Source organism: Scomber scombrus, chromosome 13 (assembly GCF_963691925.1).
Source record: "Scomber scombrus chromosome 13, fScoSco1.1, whole genome shotgun sequence".
In the NCBI taxonomy this organism is placed as follows: domain Eukaryota; kingdom Metazoa; phylum Chordata; class Actinopteri; order Scombriformes; family Scombridae; genus Scomber; species Scomber scombrus.
In genome coordinates, this window is record NC_084982.1 from 25,814,902 (window position 1) to 25,840,047 (window position 25,146).

A 25,146-nucleotide genomic window follows, 5' to 3' on the forward strand; every position below is an offset into this window, starting at 1 on the left:
CAATTCAAAGTGCTTTACATTACAAGACAGGATATAAAAGCAACACATGGCAAAATAAAAGACATTTAAATATAGTTTAAAGGGTTACATTGGAAATACAATTAAGCTATAACAGGATAAGATAGTAGAATAAATAGTTACAGTGCAGTGTGAGATGTTGGAGCAGACATGAGGTCTTCTGGGAGTTTGTTGCAGATATGTGGAGCCATAAAAACTGTCAAAACAGGAAATAACAAAGTAAAATTTACCTCAGTTTGTGTCTCAGTGTCTGGCAAACGTCAGCCACGATTTAAAAGAACAGAGTTTGTTTAAGATCTTGTGATTCCCGTTCCCACTGGAGCAGAAGGAAACCCTGAAAACCTTCTGCACCTAAAAAGGAATATTATTAATCCTTATGCATTGAAACAACTTTGCAGGAATATTGTCCTTTTTTTGGAATAAAGGCAAAAAACGAACCTTAATATTTTGTGCATGTAGACGTGGTCGCTGTATGTTTGCAGAGGCATGCTGAAGCACGTGGCCTGCTTTATGATGATGATTTTATTATTATTTTAAATTTTGGACTTCTTGCAGGCAGCTCCCACCCGACAGAGTAGCTCCGTCACAACTCTCAGGGTCTGGGACTCATGTGTATGCATGTTTGTCAAAAATATCCCATCTCATTGTTTAAAAATGTATTTATTTTTAGCTCCACCTGTGCTTCTTGTGCATTAATCACCCCGCAAATATAGACCTATAAACTTCTTGATCAAAGAGTGAGAATAGAAATAATGAAAGAATTGACAGAAAGGAAGTGGATCAAGTGGTTGTAAACTCTAAATAACAGCAAAGGCCTAAATATGTAAAATGTGCCTTTTTAATTGAGTATTTAAAACCAACATAGCAACATAACTATGACAGTAAAACGTTAACAGTGGTTTGTTTTTGAACGTGCTTTCACCAAAAGTAAATTTTTAAGCAAAGTACTACAGGTCACCTTTCCCCACAGCTGCTCAGTAATTAATGCATAATCAGTTAAAGGACCATTGTAACAGTTTGCAGACATATTATTCTTTTTATTCTTATAGTTTTCATTAAAATGTATTGATAACTAGGTCTGGTTTGACTGTTTATAAAACATAACGCTATAAATTAACATCCAGCTCTGCTTTAGTCAACTTTATTCCAATTTATTACTGCAGGTTTTACGCTTATGTTTGGAAATTATGGACAATAGGCCTTGTTTAAATGACATTATACCTAATTTTTAGGTTAAATAAAAAATAAAAAAGTAGAAATTATGGATTATTTTGACCCTCCTGTTGGCGTTAACTCAAAAATGACGTATAATTTCATTTAAATGAAAGGTCTAACACAGAATACCTAATGCTTTATAAACAATACGAACAACAGTAGGGTTAAAAAGTCATGATTACTTTTTGTATTATAACTCTTATAGTCTAAATGTTGCACTATAATAGATTAAAACATCTCTAATAAATCTGATTTTTTTAGTCACCAGTATTAAAATCTGTCTTGATCTGGTTCGTCTTAGCAGCGTTAGGATCTGTGTTTTTGTCACCGGCGATGTTAAGAAGCCAACTGTTGTTATTTCATTATGTACAAAACAGAAAAGTTTATTGACACTTGACACTGTTTCTGTTTCTGTTGTCTCGTAACTGCTACAGCTGATACTGGTCAGTGTTGTTGTTTCTGGCCTTTGGATCAAATTACTTTGTGTATATTAGCTGAAAAGAAATAGAAAAAATGAAGAAGATTAAGAGTAAATTGTGTTAAGTTGACAATAAGTTTGCTTCTTAAAGGAATAATTCAACAGTTTGGGAAAATTTCTATGAAAGCAAGATGAGAAGATCGGTATCAGTCTTCTATCGGTGCATTAATGCTGCAATAATCTATATATTTCATATCAATAATAAATCAGATATAATGTGAAAGGAGTCACTTAATGCATTTTAGCATCTTTCAGCATTTAAATTAAGGTCTTACAGAAGTTTCAGATCAGTGTGACAAGTGATTTGTTTGTGAAATATTCATAAAAATTAGATATTTGCAGTTTGGATAAATTCAGACCGGCTGCTTTAACGTTTCATGCTAATTGTTGCTAATGGCCGGCTTACGCTACAACTAACTAACTTACTAATTTGCTTTATTAAGGCAAAAGTGTTTTTATAAAGGCGCTGAAGAGTGAAACACTTGTCGTCATAAAGAGGAAGGAGAGCACATAACAACACATATTTTCAGACTGGAAAGCTTTACTGATGTTGTTTTCAAACACACAAGAGCTCAAGAGAGAAGTTAAACAGTTTCGGAAAGTTACACAACTCAATTCAAATGCAAATTCAATTATGACGTCAGAAAGGTGTCGGGGAGGTTTTAAAGCTAGTCAACAAGCATTTCAATAAGAAGAGCTCAATTTAGATGCATATAAAAGATAGGAAAGTGGTCGATACTGGTGCTGCTGGTCGAGCGAAGCCAGCAGGTTGTTGATGGAAACGTTTTGAATAGTAATGGCGGTGATGGGAGGAGGACAATCTTTAAAGAACGACAGAGATCATTAGTCAGATACGATGAATGAATGAAGGGGTTTTTGACAGTGTAGAAAAAGCAGAAGTGACAGAGGAGGAAATTCACCTTTTTTTTTTGTGGAATAAAGCTTCATTTCTGATGGAGTATACTTGACGCACATTACATGATTGATATCTATCTTCTCCTCAAAAGTCTTCGATCAAGTCCCAAAATGTGGAGGTATTTCTTTAAAACATTGCGAGCAGATCAATCTAAGACGAAGCAGAAAATACAGCACAGGAGCCTTTTTATATTAGCTGAGCTCCACCTGTGTGCTCGCTGCAGTCCAGTCAAACAGGTTACTCACTACTTTACTGAGTGATTTATGCAGACAGATGGCCGACTTTATAAACTGTAACATATGTAGAGTTAAACGTTGGTTAATCATACAGCGAACGTATCAAATCAGCCCATTAAACTGCATTAGTTTCACTCTAGAAATGCTTCAACTCACATCTTGCAGAGACAGTAATGTTTGTGTCGCCATCGTCATCAGTGTCTCCAATGTGTGTGTGTTTTTATTTTTACATAATTGAAGCCCCCCCCTCCCCCCTCCGTCGGTCAGGTTGCCCAGTCAACTTTCGGGGAAAGGGTGGTGGTGGTGGGAGGGATGGTTGCCCGTGGCGATATATATACACCCCCCTCCCCCAAACAAACAACTGTTGTTACATGGTGCTTGAAAGGCTACATATTGTTGCTGTTTTTGTATGTTGCATATTTTCCAGACTTAGGAACTGTGGGAAATAATGACTGCTGCTGCAGGTCAAATGACGTTGGTAATTTTTTCTTCCTTTTCCATATCTATCTCCTCGCACTCTCCTAAATCCCATGACCTTCCCCCCCCTCTCTCTCCGCTCCTCTTCTCTTCCTCTTCTTCTTTCTCCCCCTCTTCTCTTTCTCTCCTCCAATCAGCCCCTGTAGAAACCCCCCATTTTAGTGACTCTTTAACACTTCCATCAGTGTCACTTATACATATTTCTTTTACCTCTTCTGCACAGTTAAGTGTAGAAATGTAAAAAAATGTCAGTCATCATACAAAAAAACATACATATAGTACAATAAATTGACTTTATAACAAATGCTATAGCACTATAAATGTGCATGTGTGTCTATATTTTCTATTATTTTATCTATTTGCTGTGTTTTCTTTGTGGGAATAGGGATTGTGACTTTAATAAATATACATTACATACACGTTTAGAAGCCTTTATTTACCTCCCTCCCTCTTGTTTCGGCTGCTCGGTGGCTCTCTGCACAGATGACACATGTAAACACACATCTTTAAAACACACACACATGCACACACACACACACACACACACTCGTACACACACCTGCATTATGGTAAGCCATAATACAAACTCACCTGTATACCTCTATCTCTGTGCAGTCGTACTTTATATAAACACAAACACACAGTCAGGGCAAACAGCTTTTTAAAAACTTTTAGTCTTTTAATAAAATTGAACCCAATACTCTAAATAAGTGAGACATGTTTTTTTATTTAACTGATTAAACTCTGGTAACGCACATGTCTACTAAATCTCCCCTTTTTTAACTCCAAAATACTCCCCTTCTTTGTAACCTATTTGCCAATAAAACCAATCTTATTAATATTTTTGTATCTACTTTTGTATAAAATGTATTGACATCTGCTAATTCTGTAGTGTTTTAATATGACAGCAGTAGTGTTATCTTTTTTTTTTTAAATATATATATGATGCTGTTTCTTCTTTTTCTTCTTCTTCTCTGCATCAGACTTTTGGTGAATGAACTGTACTAAATGCGTCTTCTTCTTCTTCTCTTTCCTCAGCAAGGTGCGGGCAACGCAGAGAAATTTGACTATGTAAGTATGAGAAGCCAGATCTGGGTTAACTTTAGGTTTCATCTTTTGAGCTATGTCTCTGTTTATTATGTTATTCTTTAGTCTATATCTTGTCTTTTTAGTCTCTTTTTCCCTTTTGAGAGCATAATAAAGATAAATAAGTATGTGTCCCAGTTACTTACTATAAGCTCACAGAATATAGTCAAATTAGGAAAAGTAGAGGTTTGAATAGTAAAATAGATGCATTTGTTTAGTCAAATTAGAGTAAAGCTAACCAGAAAACTTGTGGGATTAATGTAGAATATTTAAAAGCTTAAATGCAACCAACCATTTATAGTTTATATAGTTTATACATATGAGTTCCTGTTTGTCATATTTCATCATTATTCCCGTTTGCTTTACTTCCAGGTCATGAACTTCCTGAAAAAGATGGCGGGACAAGAGTATGTTGGTTTCAGCAATGCAACGTAAGTCTAGGCTGTTAAAGTTTCTACATCTCTTCTTTTATTCTGCATTAATTATTTTCATTATTACTCAGGTGATGATTTTTTTCAATTCATTGACCAACAGCCCAAAATCCAAAGATGTTTAATTTCAGTTTTCATTTTATTTAATTTCATGTATGACAAAGAAAAATATGAAATTGTCATATTTAAGGAGCTGAAAACAGCAAATTTTGGGGATATTTTTATTTGAAAAATTACTAAAAGATTAATCAATTATCAAAAGGGTTCAGTATATTTGATTATTTGAGTCAGAAAATAGTAAAAAAAAAAAAAAAAGACTTACAATTTCCTATAAGTCAAAAGTGACGTCTTCTGATGTCTCGTTTTGTCCGACCAACAGCCCAAAACCCAAAGATGTCAAATTGAATTTCATGTATGACAAAGAAAAGTGTTAAGTCAATATATTTAAGGAGCTGAAAACCGCAACGTTGGGGGATTTTCTTACTTAAGAAATGGCTAAAAAAGATTAATCGATTATTAAAGTAGCTCAGAATATTTGATTAATCGATTAATTGTTGCAGATGATGTCTTTAAATGTCTCGTTTTGTCCGACCAACAGTCCAAAACCCAAAGATTTTAAAATTTAATTTCATGTATCACAAAGAAAAATATTACACTGTCACATTTGAGGACCAGAAAACAGTACATTTTTGGCATTGTTGCTTAAAAAATGTCAGAATAGTTAAAATTTCTGTCAGTTATCCACATAGGAGAGAAAAGCTGATGCACGGCTCTCTGTGGGATGAAACTTTGAAGCATGCTGCGTCTTTGGCCGCTGTCCAGTCTCACAGCAGCGTCTTTAGTCAGATTTTAATTAATGCAGTGATTTGTGTCAGAGAGGCAGACTGAAACACGAGTCTGTGGAACAAAACAAAACAAACGTCTGGATGTAACAACACGTAGAAAGTAAGTGAGAGTGGACTACATATCTGTTACAGCGGTGTTGTATTTTCACTGCAGACACTTGTAAGATGAGATAAGATTCTCTACACTGATCTCTGCTCAGGTTGAAATTACACAATGACACTAAAATACAGGCACCGAATAGGATGAAAGAGGATGTTCAGCTGTCCAAATGCTGCGGAGTCATTATTGCTGCTATTTTAGGATCATAATAACACAGATTAGTGAAGAAGCTGCTCCCCATTATCTCCAAATTACCTCAGGTGTTCATAGTTTCAGGTGTTTATCTGTTTGAACTTCTCCCTGAGCCTGAACCTACTCTTCTTTGAGCAATAGTGCTTTGACTGGCATTAATCTGTCACTGTTCTTTTAGTCATTGCAGTCAAACATTTATCTCCCTCTCTGCTGCTCGAATTACTTTGTTGTGCAATTTATAAAAGAAGAGCAAACAATATTAACTGAATAAGAGAGAGACAGAGAGAGAGATCAGTAGCATCTTCTCTGTCAAACTGACTGGAGAAAAACAAGATTTTCAAGTTAAATTAAACTCTTATTGTTCCACAAAGACAATAAACTGGGAGGTGAAACCAGGTCTAACTGCACCATAACAACAGCTTTAATCAGATAGATGAGAAACACCTGTGTGCCTTTATTTGGCTTTAATGACCATAAATAACAGTTTCCGCTCCAGTTGAACATGTTATGCTGCCAAACCTGATATTTACCTGTTCATAGATTATAAAGAGGTTAAAAGTTCAGCCTCAACCTGCTCAGCTTGCATATTTTGCATTTGAAAACATCTAAATGATGCACACGACAAACCATCAGATGCTAAAGATCACACGTGTTATCTGCTGTTTTTAATTTGTTAGAGCTGCTGTTTAGATAATTGATTCATTTGAGATGGAAAAATACCCAAAGTCTGCTGCCAGCTTTTTAAATATGAACATTTTCTGTTTTTTCCTCTATGATATTTTTATGATAGTAAAATAATACTTTAGTTGTTGGTCAGGACAAAACAAAACATTTTTCACAATTTTCTGACATTTTTTAGACCCAACAACTAATCGATGAATTGAGAAAATAATGCATATATTAATTGATTATAAAAAAATCATTATTTGCTGCCCTACATTATATAAAGCCAGAACTTTAAAGACTACTTCTGTGCTTGGTTCAAGTTACTGCATGAAGGCCAAGTGTTCCCTACTGTTTCACACAGTTTGTGACATGAAGGGGGGAAAAAATCAAAGAGAACATGAACAATGCGGCCGGTCGTGACCTCAGTTAGGATGGTTTTATCTAACTGGAAAAATAATCCCATTAAAATAATGTGTGTAGATTACTGTAACACATTACTGGTCACCAAAAAGGAACAATTAAGAATATAATAAGACATTAAAAAAAGGGCAGCAGCATATTTATTCAAAGCTTGTGGATTTATTCCAGTAATTAGTTTAATTGAGCTGGATTGACTTTATTTATTTATTTATTTATTTATATAAGAGGATTATATGAGGCGTCTGTGCTGTAAAGGTCATTTGCATGTTCACATGATCTGAGACGACGTTACACGCAAGCAATGTTTCTGGAAAAAGAACGAGCGCCGCGGCTTCATGTTGCAGAATCATCACATGACGAAGAGAGAGAGAGAGAGAGATAGCTGCTGGTTGTACTGTACACACACACACAGGGGTGGGGTGGATGCATTCCTCACACACACACACACACACACACACACACACACACACACACACACACACACACACACACACACAGTGCAAACATTTCCTTCCTCTGTGTAATGGGGAGTTGCTCTGCTCTCTCTTTGTGTGACAGATTCCAGTCGGAGCGTGAGTCAGGAGACAGGAACTTTGCCATCGGTTACTACCTGAAAGAAAAAAAGGTTTGACCTTGTTTGAGTCACGATGCTGACTTTGTTTTCTGACTGTGAAAAGCTTCACAACAATAACTAAGAACAGTAACTGGGAAAAGCAGCTTTGTTGCATTGAGTCATCAAGCCTGCAAAGCAAAGTGCATAATCAGTATTAATCAATTTTAACTCCTCATCTTTAACATATGGAAAGAGCAAAAATAAAGTTTAAAGGCACATATAAATACGACTAACTTACTGCTGGAGGCTTGATCAGTTATTTTATTAATCATATATGAATTAATAATAATAATAAATGTGATTGTAAAGCACCTTTCATACAAGAAATGCAGCTTAAAGTGCTTCACTTGAAAAACATTACATACAACAACAGTGCTTCACATTAAAAGGTAATAAAAGAAGCATGAAGCAATGTTTAAAAAAAGAACAAAACAAAATGTCTAATATAAGATGGAAAATAAAAATAGTAATAAAAGGAAAATAGTAAAAAAAACTGCACAGTAAAAGTAGCTGAAACATAGAATAAATACATTTTAAAAGAATTGCAGTTGTGCATCAGTGTGAAGATGACAATTAGACATATTAACACTTATAATAGTTTTTTAAATCGCCTTATGTTCCTTTTACATCCTATTTAATATTAAATACTTGGTGTAAATGTAATCTATTTTGTAGCTGCATTTCTTGTATGAAAGGTGCTATACTATTATTATGATTATTATTATTATTGCCTTTTATTAGAGCTGCTTATACTTCACCAAGGCAGTCTGATCTTAGAGGGAACGTATCATGAACACTTCCAGGTCTATATTTATACTCTGAGGCTCTGCTGGGAATAAGACGTCTGCTTCCAGGATGTGTATCATCCGTCTCTTTAACAGTAAAACACATTCAGCTTTTTATCTGGAAATGCTGCAGCATCGTAGTTATAACAATAATGATAACAACTTTATTTATATAGCATTGAACTGAGATTCAAGGCAACCATAAAACAGTAAAACTAACAGCAGATAAATCAATGAAATAAAGATAAAATACAGAGTTGTAGATAAATGTTTCTTTTGTCTGAAACTCTGATTTTTCCTCCGCAGTGTTTCCCAGAAGGCACAGATATGACGTCTGTACTGGACTTCTACTTTCAAGTAAGTACAGCTTTTTTTTTTTTCCAGTATCAGTTTTCAACTCTTACTCATTTTAAATAACGATATATGACTTTCTTTGCTATCTCCTTCCGCTATTAATCACATCCTGTTTCTGCAACATATCTTTCTTTATTCTGTGTCACTCTCTCAGGTTTCCATTTAGTTTTTCTTCAGTTTATAAACTATATACAGATGGGTGACGACTTAAAAAACAAAAACAAAACATATATCTTTTGTGCACAGCCGCTGTTTTCGATCAGGAGCCAGTCGATCGCAGGAATAAGCGTAAAGTGAAGATGAACCACCATCGCTGCACTCTGAACCGATTTTCCTGTGACTTTATTTTGAGCAAACAATGCGCTTCAGGTTCACTTGGCAAAAATTATACACGAGCTCACACAGATGTGACAAAAATAGATTTAGGTCAAATGACAGACCATCACAATTAAAGATAAACATATTGAACATATCACAAAGGACACAACATCAATAATCTAATACACCATATACACATAAATAAATATAAACTTCATAAAAGAAGATCTTTGTTTGTAATTGGACCTAAATGTAATCAGATAGATCGATAGATAGATCGATAGATATGCTTTATTGTCTGTAAAGGGAAATTCATTTTGCTCAGGTCAGTACCAAACAGACAATAAACAGATCAATAAAAAAAGCCACAATACAAAAGCCTATTGTTAAAGGCCAAACATGATTCTAAAAGAAAAGCAATGCCTACCACTGATTGTGTGATTGTGTGCATTTATCACACTCGTGTAATTTTTACTGAGCGAACCTGAAGAAGCTGAAGATGAAACTTATTGTTGGCTCAAAATAAAGTCACATTAAAGTCAGTTCAGTGTGTGTAGGTGGTTAATTTTCACTTTTTTGTCTTTGTATGGTGTCGCTCTTCTGGAGGGATGAACACCATCCCTCCAACACTTATTCCCTCATTTTAAATATTTTGATGATGATGATGATGATAATGAAGAGACCACAGCCAGTAAACTCAGTTTCGACACACACACATAAACACTTCCAGCAAAGACTCGTCATCATTGTCCTCCACAAACTCAAAGCTCTCTCTGTCTCTGCTCTACAAAAGCATAATTCAACCAACACTCCTCCACTGCTCCCTCTGCTTTCTCACCACGCTGTCCGTCTCCACAAAGAACTACTTGTCTCAAAATCATCATCAGTCCTCCAAAAAACCCAAAACGAGCCACGATAGCAACACCAATCCCTGATTCAGGAAAATACACAGATTTGTTTTGGTTGAACGCTAAAAAATCTTCGAGGATAGAAGAATCTAATAGGAGAAAAAGTTTAGTAAAAGTTAAACTTAGGCTAAAATGAGGTTAAAAAGAGAGCAAACAAGACAAAGACAAAACAAATAAGAAGAGATAAAAGTTAAATAATGTAGATTTTACTAAATTAAATAAAATAAAAACAAGTTTAAAACAGATTAACTAAAAGCTTTGTGGTAAAGGTACATGTTTTAAGTTCTTTATAGATACAGTTTAATAAAAACTTGACTAAGAACTAGACATTAAACGGACAAAAGGTAGCAACTTCTTATTTTTAGCCAGCAGTCTCTCTCTCTCTCTCTCTCTCTCTCTCTCTCTCTCTCTCTCTCTCTCTCTCTCTCTCTCTCTCTCTCTCTCTCTCTCTCTCTCTCTCTCTCTCTCTCTCTCTCTCTCTCTCTCTCTCTCTCTCCCTCTCTCTCTCTGGTTTAAAATAAGACCTCTGTAGTCAATTAATGTTAATTCCCTGACGGCTAAAAATGAAGCGTCAGTCTGTTCTCCGTGCAGCTGCTGTCTGTATTCACACAACGAAGGTTTGTCACTGAGAAGACGCTTCAGTCTGTAAAACGACTGTTGGACCGTCAGGAGACTCGATGTTTCTGTAGTTTCACAGAGAAATGATTCGCTGTTAAACTTTAATTAACATCAGATCAATACTTGAATCTAATCAGCTCTTTAGTTGAATCAGGACCTTCAGTATTTGGAGTAAGAAGCTTTTCTATTCTGCTCATCTAGTTTTAATTAATTAGGCTGCCATTAAAAACTAAACGTCTGCCTTCTCAGCCAATAAAAGACGATGGGAAATCTTTAAGTCATTTGAGACGTTAATTAGCTGCAAATGTCGAACTTTATAAGATTCGATACAACATTTAAACTTGATGAATGCTGTCAAACATCACCTCTGCCTTCAACACCGTTTATCTCTCTACTGTCATCCAGTCGTAGATACAGGACACTAAAATGGAAATAAGTCGTGTTACAGTAGAATATGTGTCCGCTCTGCTGAAGAACACAAGTCTGTTTTCATGTGAGCGTACATCCTGTTCACATTTATCTCCATGGAAACAAATTTTCCCCAGTTAAAGTCGATAAAGTCCGTCTATGTGTCTGTATCTGAATCTGAGGGATGTTTTCTTATCATTTTACATTTGTTTTTTTATTTTTAATATCACTTCAGCAGGTTAAACTGAGGTGACGTTTACATGAAGTACGTTTTATGTTTCTAAATATATTAAAACAGAAGTAATAATAATAATAATAATAATAATAATATAATACACTTTATTTATTGAGCACCTTTTATTCAAAGGATGAAGCATGAATCTCAAAGTGCTTAACAGAGAGAGAATAAATGCAACACAACACAATAAAACAACAGCAAATACACAAATAAAATAATAAAATTAGACCAATTGGGAAAAAATAAGTTAAAATGAAACTAATTAAAAGCCAAATTAAATAAATATGTTTTCAGCTGTTTAAAAATGTTCACAGAGCCAAACATCTCAGACAATCAATGAGGCAAAAGCAAGAAAAACATTTTTTTTTTAAACAGATCAAAACATAGAAAATATAAAAGTAAAAACACAAAGAATAATTTATATTGTGAATTTATAATGTAAAAATGTTAATTCCCTTTTTCTTAAATCAGATGTACGCTGTGCACATCAACATCTGCTCACCTTTACAGCTTTAGGAAGATTATTCCATCATTTTGGAGCATAATTAAAGAAAGCTGCACTTACTTTTATATTTAAAAAAACCCGAAATAAACAAAACAATATATACAAATCACCATATTAAAAATGTTTAATACTTCAGCTCACAGTTGCCAGTTGTCTTAATAACACAAACACACTTTCTAGCTTGAGTTCAGGAGTTTTCTCATGATTTAAAAACAACCTTTTGAAGATCAGCTGTGTTTGATCTGCTGACTGAAGACTTTAACTCATAATTGTTTTCATACTAAATCATCCACTGAGCTTCATGTTTCTCTTCATTTATTCATAGTTCTACTTTATTTTCCTCCTGTACATACTGTTACTGCTTTTATTTCCTATTGTCTCCTATTGGTGCTTGTTTACTTACTTATTGTTCTTATCTTTCTTTCTTTTTTAATTGAGTCGCTTTCTATTTCTTTGCATCGTTGTCCTCTGAGCTGATCTAATAAAGCTTTATCTTATCTTGAGATGATATTAGACACGTTCCTCCTCGCTGTGTGTTGTAACAGATGATTCATACATATAAATATAAATGTGTTATTTTTCTGTGCAGCTCTGCTCCATCGAGGTGACCTGCGAGAGCGCCAGCGTCATGGCCGCCACGCTCGCTAACGGCGGCATCTGCCCGATCACGGGTGAGCGTGTGCTGAACCCCGAGGCGGTGAGGAACACCCTGAGCCTCATGCACTCCTGCGGCATGTACGACTTCTCGGGACAGTTCGCTTTCCACGTAAGTCTAATGTACGACTCATCTGTTAAATAACTGCAGGGGAAGATTTGTCTCATATTTTCAGGATTTAAAGGTTTCTGCATTAATATTTGCATTTGAGCTTCATATAATATCATTTAATCCTTCAAAGTTATTCTTAAAGGTTATAAAGATGTTTACTTGAAGATGTTATTCTCAAAATGATGTCCGTTATCTGATCTGTGAAGTCCCAACAACGATGTGGATAATAATTCGGATAATAATAATAAATGAACTTTTCAAAAATTCAAGTTACATGAATTTGTAAATTTTAAAAGAGAACAAATAAAAACTTGAAAGATTTGATGATAAAACTAGACAATTTAAAGTAGATTAAAAATCAATTCAGATGGAGCTTTAATGATTAGTTAATAATTGATCAATAGAAAATGAATTGGCAACTATTTTCATAACTTAACTAATCATGTAAGTAATTTAAGCAAAAATGCCAAAAAGATTTGCTGGTTCCAGCTTCTCAAATGTGGAGATTTGCTGCTTTTATCTGTTTTTTATATAATTGTAAGCTGAATTTCTTTGTGTTTAGGACTGTTGGTCTCATGCTGGAGGAAATTACGACAGCAGTTTTCATTAATCTGACATTTTATAGAGAATATCATCCTCCACATACTGCCGTGATATCTGTGTTTACACTGCTGATTGTTTTATTACAGATGTTTCAGAGTGAAGTTGTAATTTACATGTAAACCATTTACTAGAAACAAAGACATTCTCTGAATTTAAAAGGTGCAATCTGCTGTTGTAAACCAGTAGTTTGAGATTAACCTTTACAGAAAACTACTTTAAAGACTTTATACACAAACTAACAACTTAACATGCTGTATGTGGACGGCAGTTAAACCGGAGCATCGTAACATCGTCTTCCTCTGAGCTGCACCAGATAACATGATGACAAATAAACACAACGTTACAGCTCAGCGAACTCAACTATGATTACAGTTTAAAGAGATTTATCTACATTATAAAACTGATTAAGTCCTAAAACAAACATATTCTGTGTGCTTTGAATGTAGGAAAAGGAGACAAACCTCAGTCCTGTCACATTGTCAGCATTGAGGTGACATTTCCTGATTGCAGTAAAATGCAGACAGAAGCAGCGTCTGTGTGAAAGTGTGAACAAGTACATCAGACCATTTAGTTTCTAATGATAAACCACATTAGGAGTGTACTCTACTTTGTCCACGTGTGTACTTTTGGTTTGAGTTACTCAGAGTTCAGTTTTCACTTATTTATCAATGTAAAATAAAAGAGTGGTAGAAATATTCAGAGTTAAGACAATAATATGTAATAATAATTTAATCCCGATCATCTGAAATACTTTTGTGCAGAAAACTCAAATTTTGCCTTATTTTGAACTGAATATCATACAAAGCAATGCAGCCAATACTAAGATAATGTTTGCATTATTGTAATGCATAATAATAATAAAGAAATATATGATTATGGGGGGAAAACAGGGTATTCTAATAATAATGATAATATAGTTCATCTATACATCACTTTTAAATAAAGTTATAAAGTGCTTCACATGGTTAAAATATTTAAATAACAGGCATTAAAATCTAAAAATTGAAATAAAACAGAAGTAATACCCTCACCATAAGATGAATAATAATAGTAATAGTATAATAAAATCAACAGTTGTAATAAAACAGATAAGACATGTTGGAAATAAAAAGTGGTATCAACTAATACATTTATATAAAGGCCTTTTTTAAAAGCTAAATGTTTCATGATGTGATTATTTTCAATTAATTTTAAATATGTCAGATTCAGCAGCTTGATGCCAGATGAAAACTGAGGAAATGTTTTAAAAGGAAACTCTAAAAAGAATCAAATCGCTCTGATCTGATAGATGATTTCAGTCGTCTTCTTCTTCTCTGATTCTATTTCCATCCTCGTCTCACTGCAGCGTGTCGTCTCACTGCAGATACTCTCACAGCTGATCCTCCCGTTACGTAACTCGTCTGTTTGTTTTCTCCGCTGCAGGTCGGTCTGCCAGCCAAGTCTGGAGTAGCAGGAGGAATCCTGCTGGTCGTACCCAACGTGATGGGCATCATGTGCTGGTCGCCTCCACTGGACAAACTGGGCAACTCGGTCAGAGGGATCCAGTTCTGCTTGGTAGGTGACGACACACGAGAGCAGATCACTGAGAGTCTGCAGAGAATACACACTCAGATTTACAGACATCTTTATTAATATGTTTATTAATATGTAATGTTCCTGAACAATTAACTGACATAATAAAATAAGATATGTGCAGATACAGAGTCAGGATGTATAAGACTGGAGATGCCCTGAGTCAAAGTATTCTTAGTATTTTAACATAGCAGGGGTAGAAAAAGAGAACTTACATTTAACAGTATGACGGCTTTTTGCTATCAAGCATTAAGTAAAAAAAAGAGGTTTGGACATTTTGCATTTCAAATGATATTTAAAGTATTCAAATGTGTCGATGCAGACATACTCTGTCAGTGTTAAACCAGGAGGAAGAGAAACGTCAAATAGTCACATTTGACAGTGAAATTTGGGCATTTTTGCTGAGAAAAATGACAGAAACATTTATTCAGTTATCAAAATACTTGCAGATTAGTTTTTCTGTTATGTACTTTTCTTTTCTTCACTTATACATTCATTTATTTTTTTTATTTTATATTTCTGTGACTTCAAGGAAAGAAGTGTTTGTATTAAAACAAGAATAAACAAGGATCAATGTTTTTTTTATTGTCAGTCCAGCCACGTAGATACATGAAAGAGAACAAAATAAATCATAAAAACATCTACACAACAGGCATAATTCATAATAAGTCAATAAATAAATAAGTAAATAAATTAAACGATAAAGAGAGAATACCTCATGAATAAAACTGTGCAATAGTGTAAGGTAATAATTCCACTTTGCTTATTTAGTTTAATAGTTACTGAACTGGTTTGATAATTAATTGATGCTTTATTATTCATCACCTGGACACTGATTTCAGATTCACAGTAATCAGATTACATTTTCTTTCTTTTTTTATAAATGAAATGAGCTCTTATCTTTTTCTTATTTAACTAATGAAATGAGTTTTTGTCTCAACGTTTTTCTTATTTAACACTGAAATAACAGGTTTTTAATCATCATAAAATGTCAACTTTAATACTTCTTTTCCTTTTTTTATTTCAGGACCTCGTCGAACTTTTCAACTTCCACAACTACGACAACTTGAGACATTTCTCCAAGAAGTACGATCCTCGCAGGGAGGGAGGGGACCAGCGGGTAAGGACGCACAACATCTTGTTGTGAGAAGAGAAACAAACAAAAAAACTGCACAAACAAACACACTAAACAACACAACTCCTCTCAGAAAAACTGCTGCTACTGACTTCAGGCGTCTCTGAGGTCACTGATACTTTAAACAGCTGCTGAGCTCCGTAACCGTAATTACAATCATGTGAAAAAAAACTACATGATCTACATAATCTCCATCATCATCATCATCATGTCGCCTTCATCTGTCTCTCCGCTGTCTCTGTTCATGTTCTTGTGGAGGTCGCTGCAGATGTTTGTTCTTCACGCTTTGTTGAAATTCTTTTGGTGCATCTGCTAAACTTTATTTGACCAAACTAGAGCCAAAATCTCCTCATTTAAGTTTTTACACTATTCTTCCTCTAAAATGAATAATTAAATGAACTTGGGCTGCAGCTAAAACGCCAGACACAAATGCTGAGTCTCAAATCTCATATTTTCTGTTAGTGCACTGCTAAATTAACCTAATAAACCTTCTATAGGTTTATATGTGGCAACAGTATAGTGCTGCTTAATGCTAAAAACACATTTATAATTTAAATTTGTATAATGCAGCGCTGTTCACCGGGGTTACAACGTCCTCGGCAACCATTTCCTGTTTGAAAAGTGTTCCTCCCCTTCTGCTCAGAGCCAAGATGGCGACCATTGAGGGCGAGAAGTGTCCATAGTTACACACTGAATTATTTGACTGTTTTGAGTGAAACCATCCGGATACTCAGACTCAGTGTGAACGTACTTATGCAATCACAATATTAAAGTGTAAATACTAGAGCCCGACCGATACTAGATATTTGGGGCAGATACTGATAGCGATATATTGGCAGATAATCGTATTTATACAGAACATATATGTACATAAACACACATTTTTTGTGATGGTATGTAATGGAGGCATGATATTTTACAGTTTAACAATAAACGCTGCACGGAAACAGTAAGCTTCACTGGGAATTTAATCATTATAAATAACTAAACTATATAAAAACACACAAAAAAAGAAGGAACAGAACATTTTTTACATACATTTAAACCTAAGTACAGAAGTAAGAGATTTGAGACGCAGCTAAATATATTCAATTGATGTAGTCATCTATGAAATCTATTGAGGCTCCTTAACCTTTACATACTGTTCATTTGACAGCTGTAAAAACACTAATACACATTTCTGCTGGGTGGACTTTGATTAATGTGACCCCGAATATATAAAAATGGAAATAAAATGCATTGTTATTTTATTTTTGTGCAGCTGATGCACATTTTAGTAAAGGGAAATTTAACTTTTTTTTATTTACAAATTCAAAATTCAGCCTTCAAACACGTTGCCTTATTCTTCATATTCTATCAAATCTTCTCCTGGACCATAAAACAGTGATTGTGAATGTATTTTTTCCCCCATAAAAAAACAGAATACACTCTTCATTAAGGATTAATAAGTCAGAATATGAACAGTATGTGAAGGGTTAAATTCAAGAAGCTGCAACCAGCCACATTTTAGAGATTAAAACGAATATTCGATCATCAAAATAGTAATAATTCAACTTTTCTGATGATCATTTAATCCTTGCAGCTTTTAAAATGAACTGATTTTGGCTCTATTTTTATTATATTGTTTTTTTTAAAAATGTTAGATAAAAGCTTTAACAGACACACACACACACACACTGTCACACACACACACACACAAGGAAATAGCGAGACTAATTTGTTATCCGTGTCGATTGAAACAGCAGAACAGCTTCGGACCGATGGATTACGAGAGCCTCCAACAAGAGCTAGCTCTGAAAGCCCCTCTGTGGAAAAAGGTGTCGCCCACTGAGTCGCACCAGGACTGCTCCACCACTGTAGTCTATAGGATGGACTCTGTCGCCAAGTGAAAACTATAAAAACAAATAAGTTAACTAAAAAAAAAAAGAAAAAAGAAAAAAAAGACCCTTCCTTACTCACCTGGTCTCCTCCTCTTCCTCTTCTCTTCCTCTTGCAACAACAACACCACCTCTATCTCCTCTCTCCTCTCTCTCTCCCTCTCTCCGCACCCTCGAATATTTATACATAAATTATGTGAGGATTATTTATTGCTTGTGAAGCGGTTACTGTGTGGACGGACTGGGAAGCTTCTTTTTTTCTTTTGTGTTATTTTTATTTGTGATGGAAAAGAGTTACTGCTTTATTATTTTATTTTTTTATTTCATTTTATTTTTTCCTTTGAATTTCCAAATTAAGTCGTTAGCCCCGCCCCCCCCCCTGCTTCCTGTTGCCTTAGCGTGTGTTCGTAGGATCTGATGTACAGTGTACAGGTTGCGCTCTTGTATCCATTTCACTATCATTTATTATTGCAATATGTTTTTTAATTTTATTTCATTTCATTATTTTAACTCTTAACACATTTATCCGATAAGGCGCTAAGGGCTGATTTGAAATTCAGTTTTTATTTTAACTCAAATAGAAAAAAGAAAATATGAAAAAAAGGTGTATGAGTGTGTTTGCATGTGTGGAGCTTCGGTACAGCCGGCCTTTAGTCTATTAAAATAAAACACTCAGACTACTTTTGTATAGGAATGATTGCTTACTGTAGCTCACACTGAGGCCTAAGACTCTAGCTATATATTAGCATAATAATACAGATGCTGGGTGTATTATTACTATTATTATTATTATTAGTGGATGATCAAAATGGCAGTATGTGACGGTATGTGTTTGATTACTGATTTTATTTTTTTGGGGTCAAAGGAGAATATTGTTATCTTTCTCATCTTTATATAACAAAGAAAAAGAGAGAGAAACTGAATTATTGAAGGGATTAATTTAATTATTCTTTCAGGTGTTGTGCTTTTATAATCTACATGCTGGATATCGAAAGGAAAAAATTACCCAATATTCAGAGTCAGAATATTTCTCTCTGCACGATAAACGAGCACCTGTACTTGTCTTTCTGTAAGTGTTTTTAAAACTCTGAAAGACGTTACGATTGCCTAAAGATGTCTGTTAGAATAAACGCAGATATCGGAGTCACGTTGTAAGAGATTATTAAGAATGAGAGTGCTTTCAAAACCTGTAGCTCGTTTTCTCTGTTCCCAATTAGTAGACGATGAACTGGGCACTTAAACAGCTGTTTTCATTATTGATTCACCTTTTTAGTCTATAAAATGTTAAAAAAAAAAAAGAGAGAAGAAAACGCCATCACAGTTTCACAAAAACCTTAACACACTCAAAAGTGTTGTTTTTATTTTGAGCAAGAGTCCAAAACCTCCCAAAATATTGAGTTTATTTTCACATATGAGAATAATAAGAATAGTCACATCAGATAGTTTGTTCCATTTGGTCCCAATTAGTGGATGAGTTGGTAAACTTGATGTGCTTTCCGTTTGGTTCTGTTTCTATTCAAACAGGAAAAAACTAAAGTAAATACAAGAAGTCTATAAAATGTCAGGAAATAAAGGGAAAAAAACACCTTAACCCCTTCAAAAGTGGTTTTATTTTGAGCAAGAGTCCAAGAACCCTCGAAATATTGAGTTTATTTTCATTTAAGACAACAAAATAATCCCATCTGACAGTCGAAAAATAGATTATAATTAATTTTCTGACCTTCTAATCGATTATTTCAGCTTTACCAGAGTCTGATTCAACCCGACTGAACAGCACAGGTTTGAAAACACTCTCATAATGCACCTTTTGATATGTGCTCTGATTATTTCAAACAGTACATTGAATAACCTTTTTTAAAATACAGCATCGTTGTATTTGCCTCAATGCCAGAAAGAATATAAAATACATTGACTTGAGCTTCAGTCGAGAAAAAGCTACTGTGTTGACTTAAGAGAAGATGAACTGCACTTGACTGGACTTCAGTCTGTCTTTATTTGCACCTGGACCACAGTTTGGGCTCATTTTATTTTTTATAATAATCGGATTACAGCTAGACGATATTAGCTTATAATGCAGATTTATCATGGTTTAGTTCCTCCAGGAAATCACAATCCATATTCTGGCAAAATTCCGGCAATTTCTCCGCATTAAACAATCCCTCCAGGAAAACTATAATTTCTGCAATCGCAATAATTAATGTGATTTTGCTAAATTACAGCAACTTCTCCACATGAAATTATCAAATCAACAAACTGCTTGTGATTTGGACCAACTGTTGCATTTCATGTCATAATAACGGAGGAGGAAAAAATCGCATTATTTTCACAATTGCCTGTAATTTTACCCCAAAAAGAGCACTTAAAACATCACAAATTATATAATTATATTGTGATTTTTGAGAGAAAGCTGCTGTAAAATTGCAACATGGCTTCAATAATCACAAAACAATCCTGGAGGGACTACATGATGACGTGTATGTCGGCCGATAAGCAAAGAAATGCCAAAAAAATGTTGGAAGCAATTTAGAAACAGCGTCTCTGTGAAAGAGAGAGAGCACTGACAAGTTTGTTTTTAAGTTGTAAAATGAGTATTATCATTATGAGATTAAGTGTCTGTATCAGTCGGGCTTTAATTATGATGATTGGTTAACGTAGGTGCTGATAAAAGTTTGGCTCAGGAGAGATGGGACGAACCGTCGAGCTCTCCAGACTTGACAGTTCAGGGTCTGGGTGAACTCGGTGGACCGGCTGCTGCTGTAGAGTCTGAAGGTGTTTGTGCTGCTGGTCGTGCCTGCCGTGTTTGTCCAGGTTAATAAATGCACCGTGTGTGACGTCAGCTGAGGGTGAAGGGTGGTGTGTGCTCACTGATGTAACCTCCTCTCGTAGCTCGTAGGGGTGACCGCAGGGTTTATCTAGGCTGCGATCCAAAAACCACCGGCGTTGTTCACACAGAGCTCGTGTTGAAACAGGAGGCCTTTGTGTCCAAATTAAGCTGCTTTCTTTCTGCTGAAACTTCCTACATTTTAAAGGAAATGAATTGATGACGAAGTGTTGAAAGCTTCTGATCTGAGATTCTGATGCAGAGCTGGGTATCAAACATCAAATTAGTTATTTGCCATATTGAACTTCAGTGGATGAAGAACTGAAACTAAAATAAATCATGTGAAGAAATGAAACATTTTAAAGTGTCAATAATCATTTTATCATCACATCATAGTCCTCTGAATCAAATCAAATCATGAAGTGCCTCCAGATTCCCGCCCCTAATTTTCCATCAAAATTTTACCAGTTTGACTTTTCATTCTTGACCTTATTGACGAAACTCAAAGTCTCCACGAGAAATGTAGACGTTCAAACTTTTCTCATTGTTATTCTGAGAGAACCTCGAGGTCTTCTCGCCCGTGTCGGCTTTGAATTTGACAGGATCATGTGGTCGAAAGCCCCGGACACAAGAGAGTAAGTGGACCTTTAGGATGAGATTCAGACTGTTTTAATGAGACGACATTCTCATGCGGCTGCTTGTGTTTTAGACAACATTTGAAAACGTCTTTTAGTTGAATGTGAAAGAAAAAACTTCTTTACACTTAAGTTTTATTTCCGTAAAATGTATCTATCAAAAAAAATTCATATTTGATACCCTCAATCTCTTTGCAGTGGTAGAAAGCCCCGAAGCAAGAGAGTAAGTGGACCTTTAGGATGAGATTAAGATTCCAGTTTTAGAGCAAAGTTCTCATATGGCTGCTTGTGTGTTTTTACAACATTTAACATTTAAAAAACGTATCTTTTGTTTGGGTATCCACAAAAAAAACCTCCATATTTGATACCCAGCTCCGACTCTAGCAGCAGAAAAAAGGTTTTAAATTTATGAATGTGTTTAATTTCAGCTGTGTTTGGAAAGTTCGCCTTGAGAGGGTGGTTTGAAAAAAAACAACAAAAAAAACTAAAACATTATCAACGTGAGTTAGATGCCTCGAAGCCACTGATCCAGAAATGTAGTTAAAAACTGTGAGATTCCAGTGTCGGTATGCAAACACACACACACACACACACACACACACACACACACACACACACACACACACACACACACACACACACACACACACACACACACACAGTATTGTCTCTATAAAGTTCTCAGTGTTACTCTAGTTAAGTTGCATATTAACTTATTTAAACACACACACACACACACACACACACACACTGATTTACTGTACTTCTGAATGTACATAGCAGCAGGTGTATATAGCTTTTTAGGTGTGTGTGTCTGTACATGAGACCAGACCAGAATGTGTGTGTTGAATTTACACTTCAGACGTTCCGAAATTTACTATATTATTTCCTCCTCTTCCTCTTCCTCTTCTTCTTCTTGGAAATAGAAATTACTTGCACATGAATGTCAAGTCAGCAGATGCCTTAGATATGTCGCTCTAACTGTGACTGGAGTGAAGTGTCATCTCTCCGTTTAGTTTGAAACTGTATGAAGTGATGTTCGGTGTCTGTCTGAGTCCGAGGGGTTCTGTTTTTCACTTGAGCTCAAAGCATGACTGCTGCTAGAGCCGCTAATATAAACCCTGTTATTACTCTGTCATGTTGTGAGAAGTAGGATTTTCTTTTTTCTTTTCTTTCTTGGAGTCATGGGATTATTTTTTCCTGTTTCTGGTCATTGTTTTGTGGAGGTAACAAGTATTCAAAAGCCTCTGTTTATATCATTCGTGGTCCTCGGAAATGAAAGCCGTTTCCTTCCTGCGGTGTTTTTGCAATAACGTGACTCGGAGCTGTCCGCTATTTTAAATGATTTCATTTTGTGGATCTTGTTACTTTTTCTGCTGAAGGTTTTTAGCAGTGGACCATCTTATAAAATACTGATATTAGTATTAGTGGAAACTTTACTTTTGTTTTGTTTTAAAAGTTATAATCCTTAAGATTTTCATCATATCAACCCAAAATCTTAATCTCATTATCAAGGAGTCTGATGGTTATTTTTTGGGATCAATCAATTGGTTTTGAGGTCCAGAAAATGGGGAAAAAATGTCGATTGCTGTTTCCTAAAAGTCCAAAGTGACGTTCACAACAGTCCACAACCAAAAGACATTCAGGGTTAACTTTATTTCTAGAGCTTTTCAAACCAAAGTTACAAAGTGCTTCACATAATACAATATTCACCATTAAAGCAGAATAAAATTGACAGGATATGATACATAAAAAACATTAGTCAAGCATGAATAGATGAAACATTAAACATCTGGGACTAGGGCTGGGTGATATGGATAAAATGACTATCCGTGCTTTCACAAAATATGCACACAGTGAGATTTTTGATAATCATCAGTAATGTGAATATAATGACAAAGTGTGTAAAGAACAGTTTGGTAAAGTTAATAAAATTACATAATTTTACTGTAATGTAGCTTTTAAAAACCAGGAGAAGACACTTAAGTCATATCACGATATTACGATATCCAAAATCTAAGACGATATCTAGTCTCATATCATGATATTGATATATTGGTACAGTATATTGATATATCGATATATTGATATATTGCTCGGCCCGATCTCGGACAGCAGCTGAAATCTTAAGGATTATAACTTTACTTTCAGAATCATCGATATAATCTTTATCATTCCCTCTTGATGATAAAGTTTGCTTCATTATTATTATAGTTTTTTTTTTTTAGAGGTTGTTTTTTTTTTTCAGCCAGTATTTGCTGCCGTGACTCATTTACTGGTTTTCCCTCAGATGTGATCCGTTTTTTTCGTGAGTAGCTCTTCAGTGTCTCATCTCAGGTCTCGTTCCTGACTCATTGTCCGTGATTGTCGGCGGTCACGTGGGTCGCCTCAAAGTGTGTGTCGGGTGAATCAGTCTCATTTATTAACAATGTGCAGGTCTTTTATATCTTTATCAATTTGCTGCTACAGGTTCATTTTCCTCCCTGTTTATTTTTATTTTTATTTTAATGGGCACAAATCTTTAAAATAAACCAAATCCCGTGCCTGTTTGAGACTGGAGCAGACTATCACTGACTGGAGACTGATTTATTGAAACCAATCAGGATTGATTATCTGATCTGATGTTACTGTGCATGACGGTGAATAACTGACCTGGAGACAGGGAGGGGCTTTTGAATGCAGTTACCAACGTTTCCACAGAAATCATTTGATTTTTACGGCTCATACCATGTATGTAAATGTTCATTATTTTCTCTGTGAACTCTCATCCTCCCTCTTTGCATGCATATTTTTGTATGATTTTAAATAAATGTGTTTCAATCCCATGTAATCAGTATGTTTTTTTGTTTTTTTTTAAAAGGTGATTTTTATTACCTTTTTCCACATGTCTTTTATTTATGTTGATTTGTGTCTTGGGACATAAATTTGATCCTTTTGTGTGACATGAAAAAGAAATTGCATATAAATTGAAATGAAACCTTTCACCATCATTACAATTTTTTAGTGAACTTGGAATTGTAAGGTTTTCTGATGTTTTTGGTCAGATGTTATATATTTATTTATTTATATGCAGTTTTACGAGCAGATCCGGCACAAAAAGAGAAGAAAAAACACAAAACTGAAAATCTACATCATAAAAAAAAACGTTTAAAAGAAAAAATACAGCAGATGAAACCAAACAGTTCCAAGATCACGACTATCAAACGTTTTTATATGTTTTTTCTTGGTCTACATGGTTGTAATTCTGTATGTAATGTCTCCATAAACTCCATAAACTGTCCTGTCTGCTCAGAGGAGGGAGAAAAAAAGAGAGAAAAAGAAATTTGGCTTCACTTCACAACTCTGAGCAAACATGTCAGTTTCTTTTTGGCTGTGATGAACCTGCAGACATGACAGCGAAAGTGGTGTTAAGATTTTTATTTAATTTTTTTTCTTTTGGTGTCCCTTGTATAAAAATCTAATAAAGCACTGTTATCCATCATCTGTCTCTCTGCCACCTTGTCACTGGTTACCTGCACTTCACTCCTTTCATCACTTCAACAGTGAAAAAAAAATAGCAGCTGTATGTATATATCCTCTTAAAGCTCAGATTTAAAGTAGATGTATCAGGCATATTTCCAGCTCTATATTTATATTCTGTGTCTCTACTGGAATATCTTTGCATGATTTCCAGTTAAAAACTCGTTATTTATCTTCTACTGGTCCTTCATGCAGCTCCTCAGTTCAGCCTCTGTCTATTAACAGGCCGTTTTAGCTCCTGTCTCTTAAAGGCCCCCCCCCCTCTCCTCCTCCTGATGAGCCTACTCTATCCTGATTGGTCAGCTCTTCTTCTTTTTCCCGTTCTTTACTCAAAAATGCTGATAACTTTACAAACTGAGCTTTGGATGAAGGCGGCAATTTTACATACGTT

At 35.0% G+C, this 25,146-nt stretch overlaps 1 protein-coding gene across 4 annotated transcripts in view; it reads left to right on the plus strand.

Annotated features, from left to right (window-relative positions):
* The window catches only part of glsb (glutaminase b), a 57,956-nt gene that overhangs the window by 26,508 nt on the left and 6,302 nt on the right, over nt 1-25,146 (plus strand). Inside the window, exons 8-15 of one of the 4 annotated variants that reach the window (XM_062431428.1) lie at nt 4,379-4,411; nt 4,799-4,857; nt 7,639-7,705; nt 8,785-8,835; nt 12,417-12,593; nt 14,619-14,754; nt 15,796-15,888; nt 17,646-24,554. In XM_062431428.1, coding sequence (XP_062287412.1) covers nt 4,379-4,411; nt 4,799-4,857; nt 7,639-7,705; nt 8,785-8,835; nt 12,417-12,593; nt 14,619-14,754; nt 15,796-15,888; nt 17,646-17,734 — 705 coding nt within the window. In that variant the 3' untranslated portion in view covers nt 17,735-24,554. Of the gene's footprint in view, nt 1-4,378; nt 4,412-4,798; nt 4,858-7,638; nt 7,706-8,784; nt 8,836-12,416; nt 12,594-14,618; nt 14,755-15,795; nt 15,889-17,645; nt 24,555-25,146 lie in introns of those variants that run through there. The other 3 variants (XM_062431427.1, XR_009927040.1, XM_062431426.1) reach the window with 3 other exon arrangements.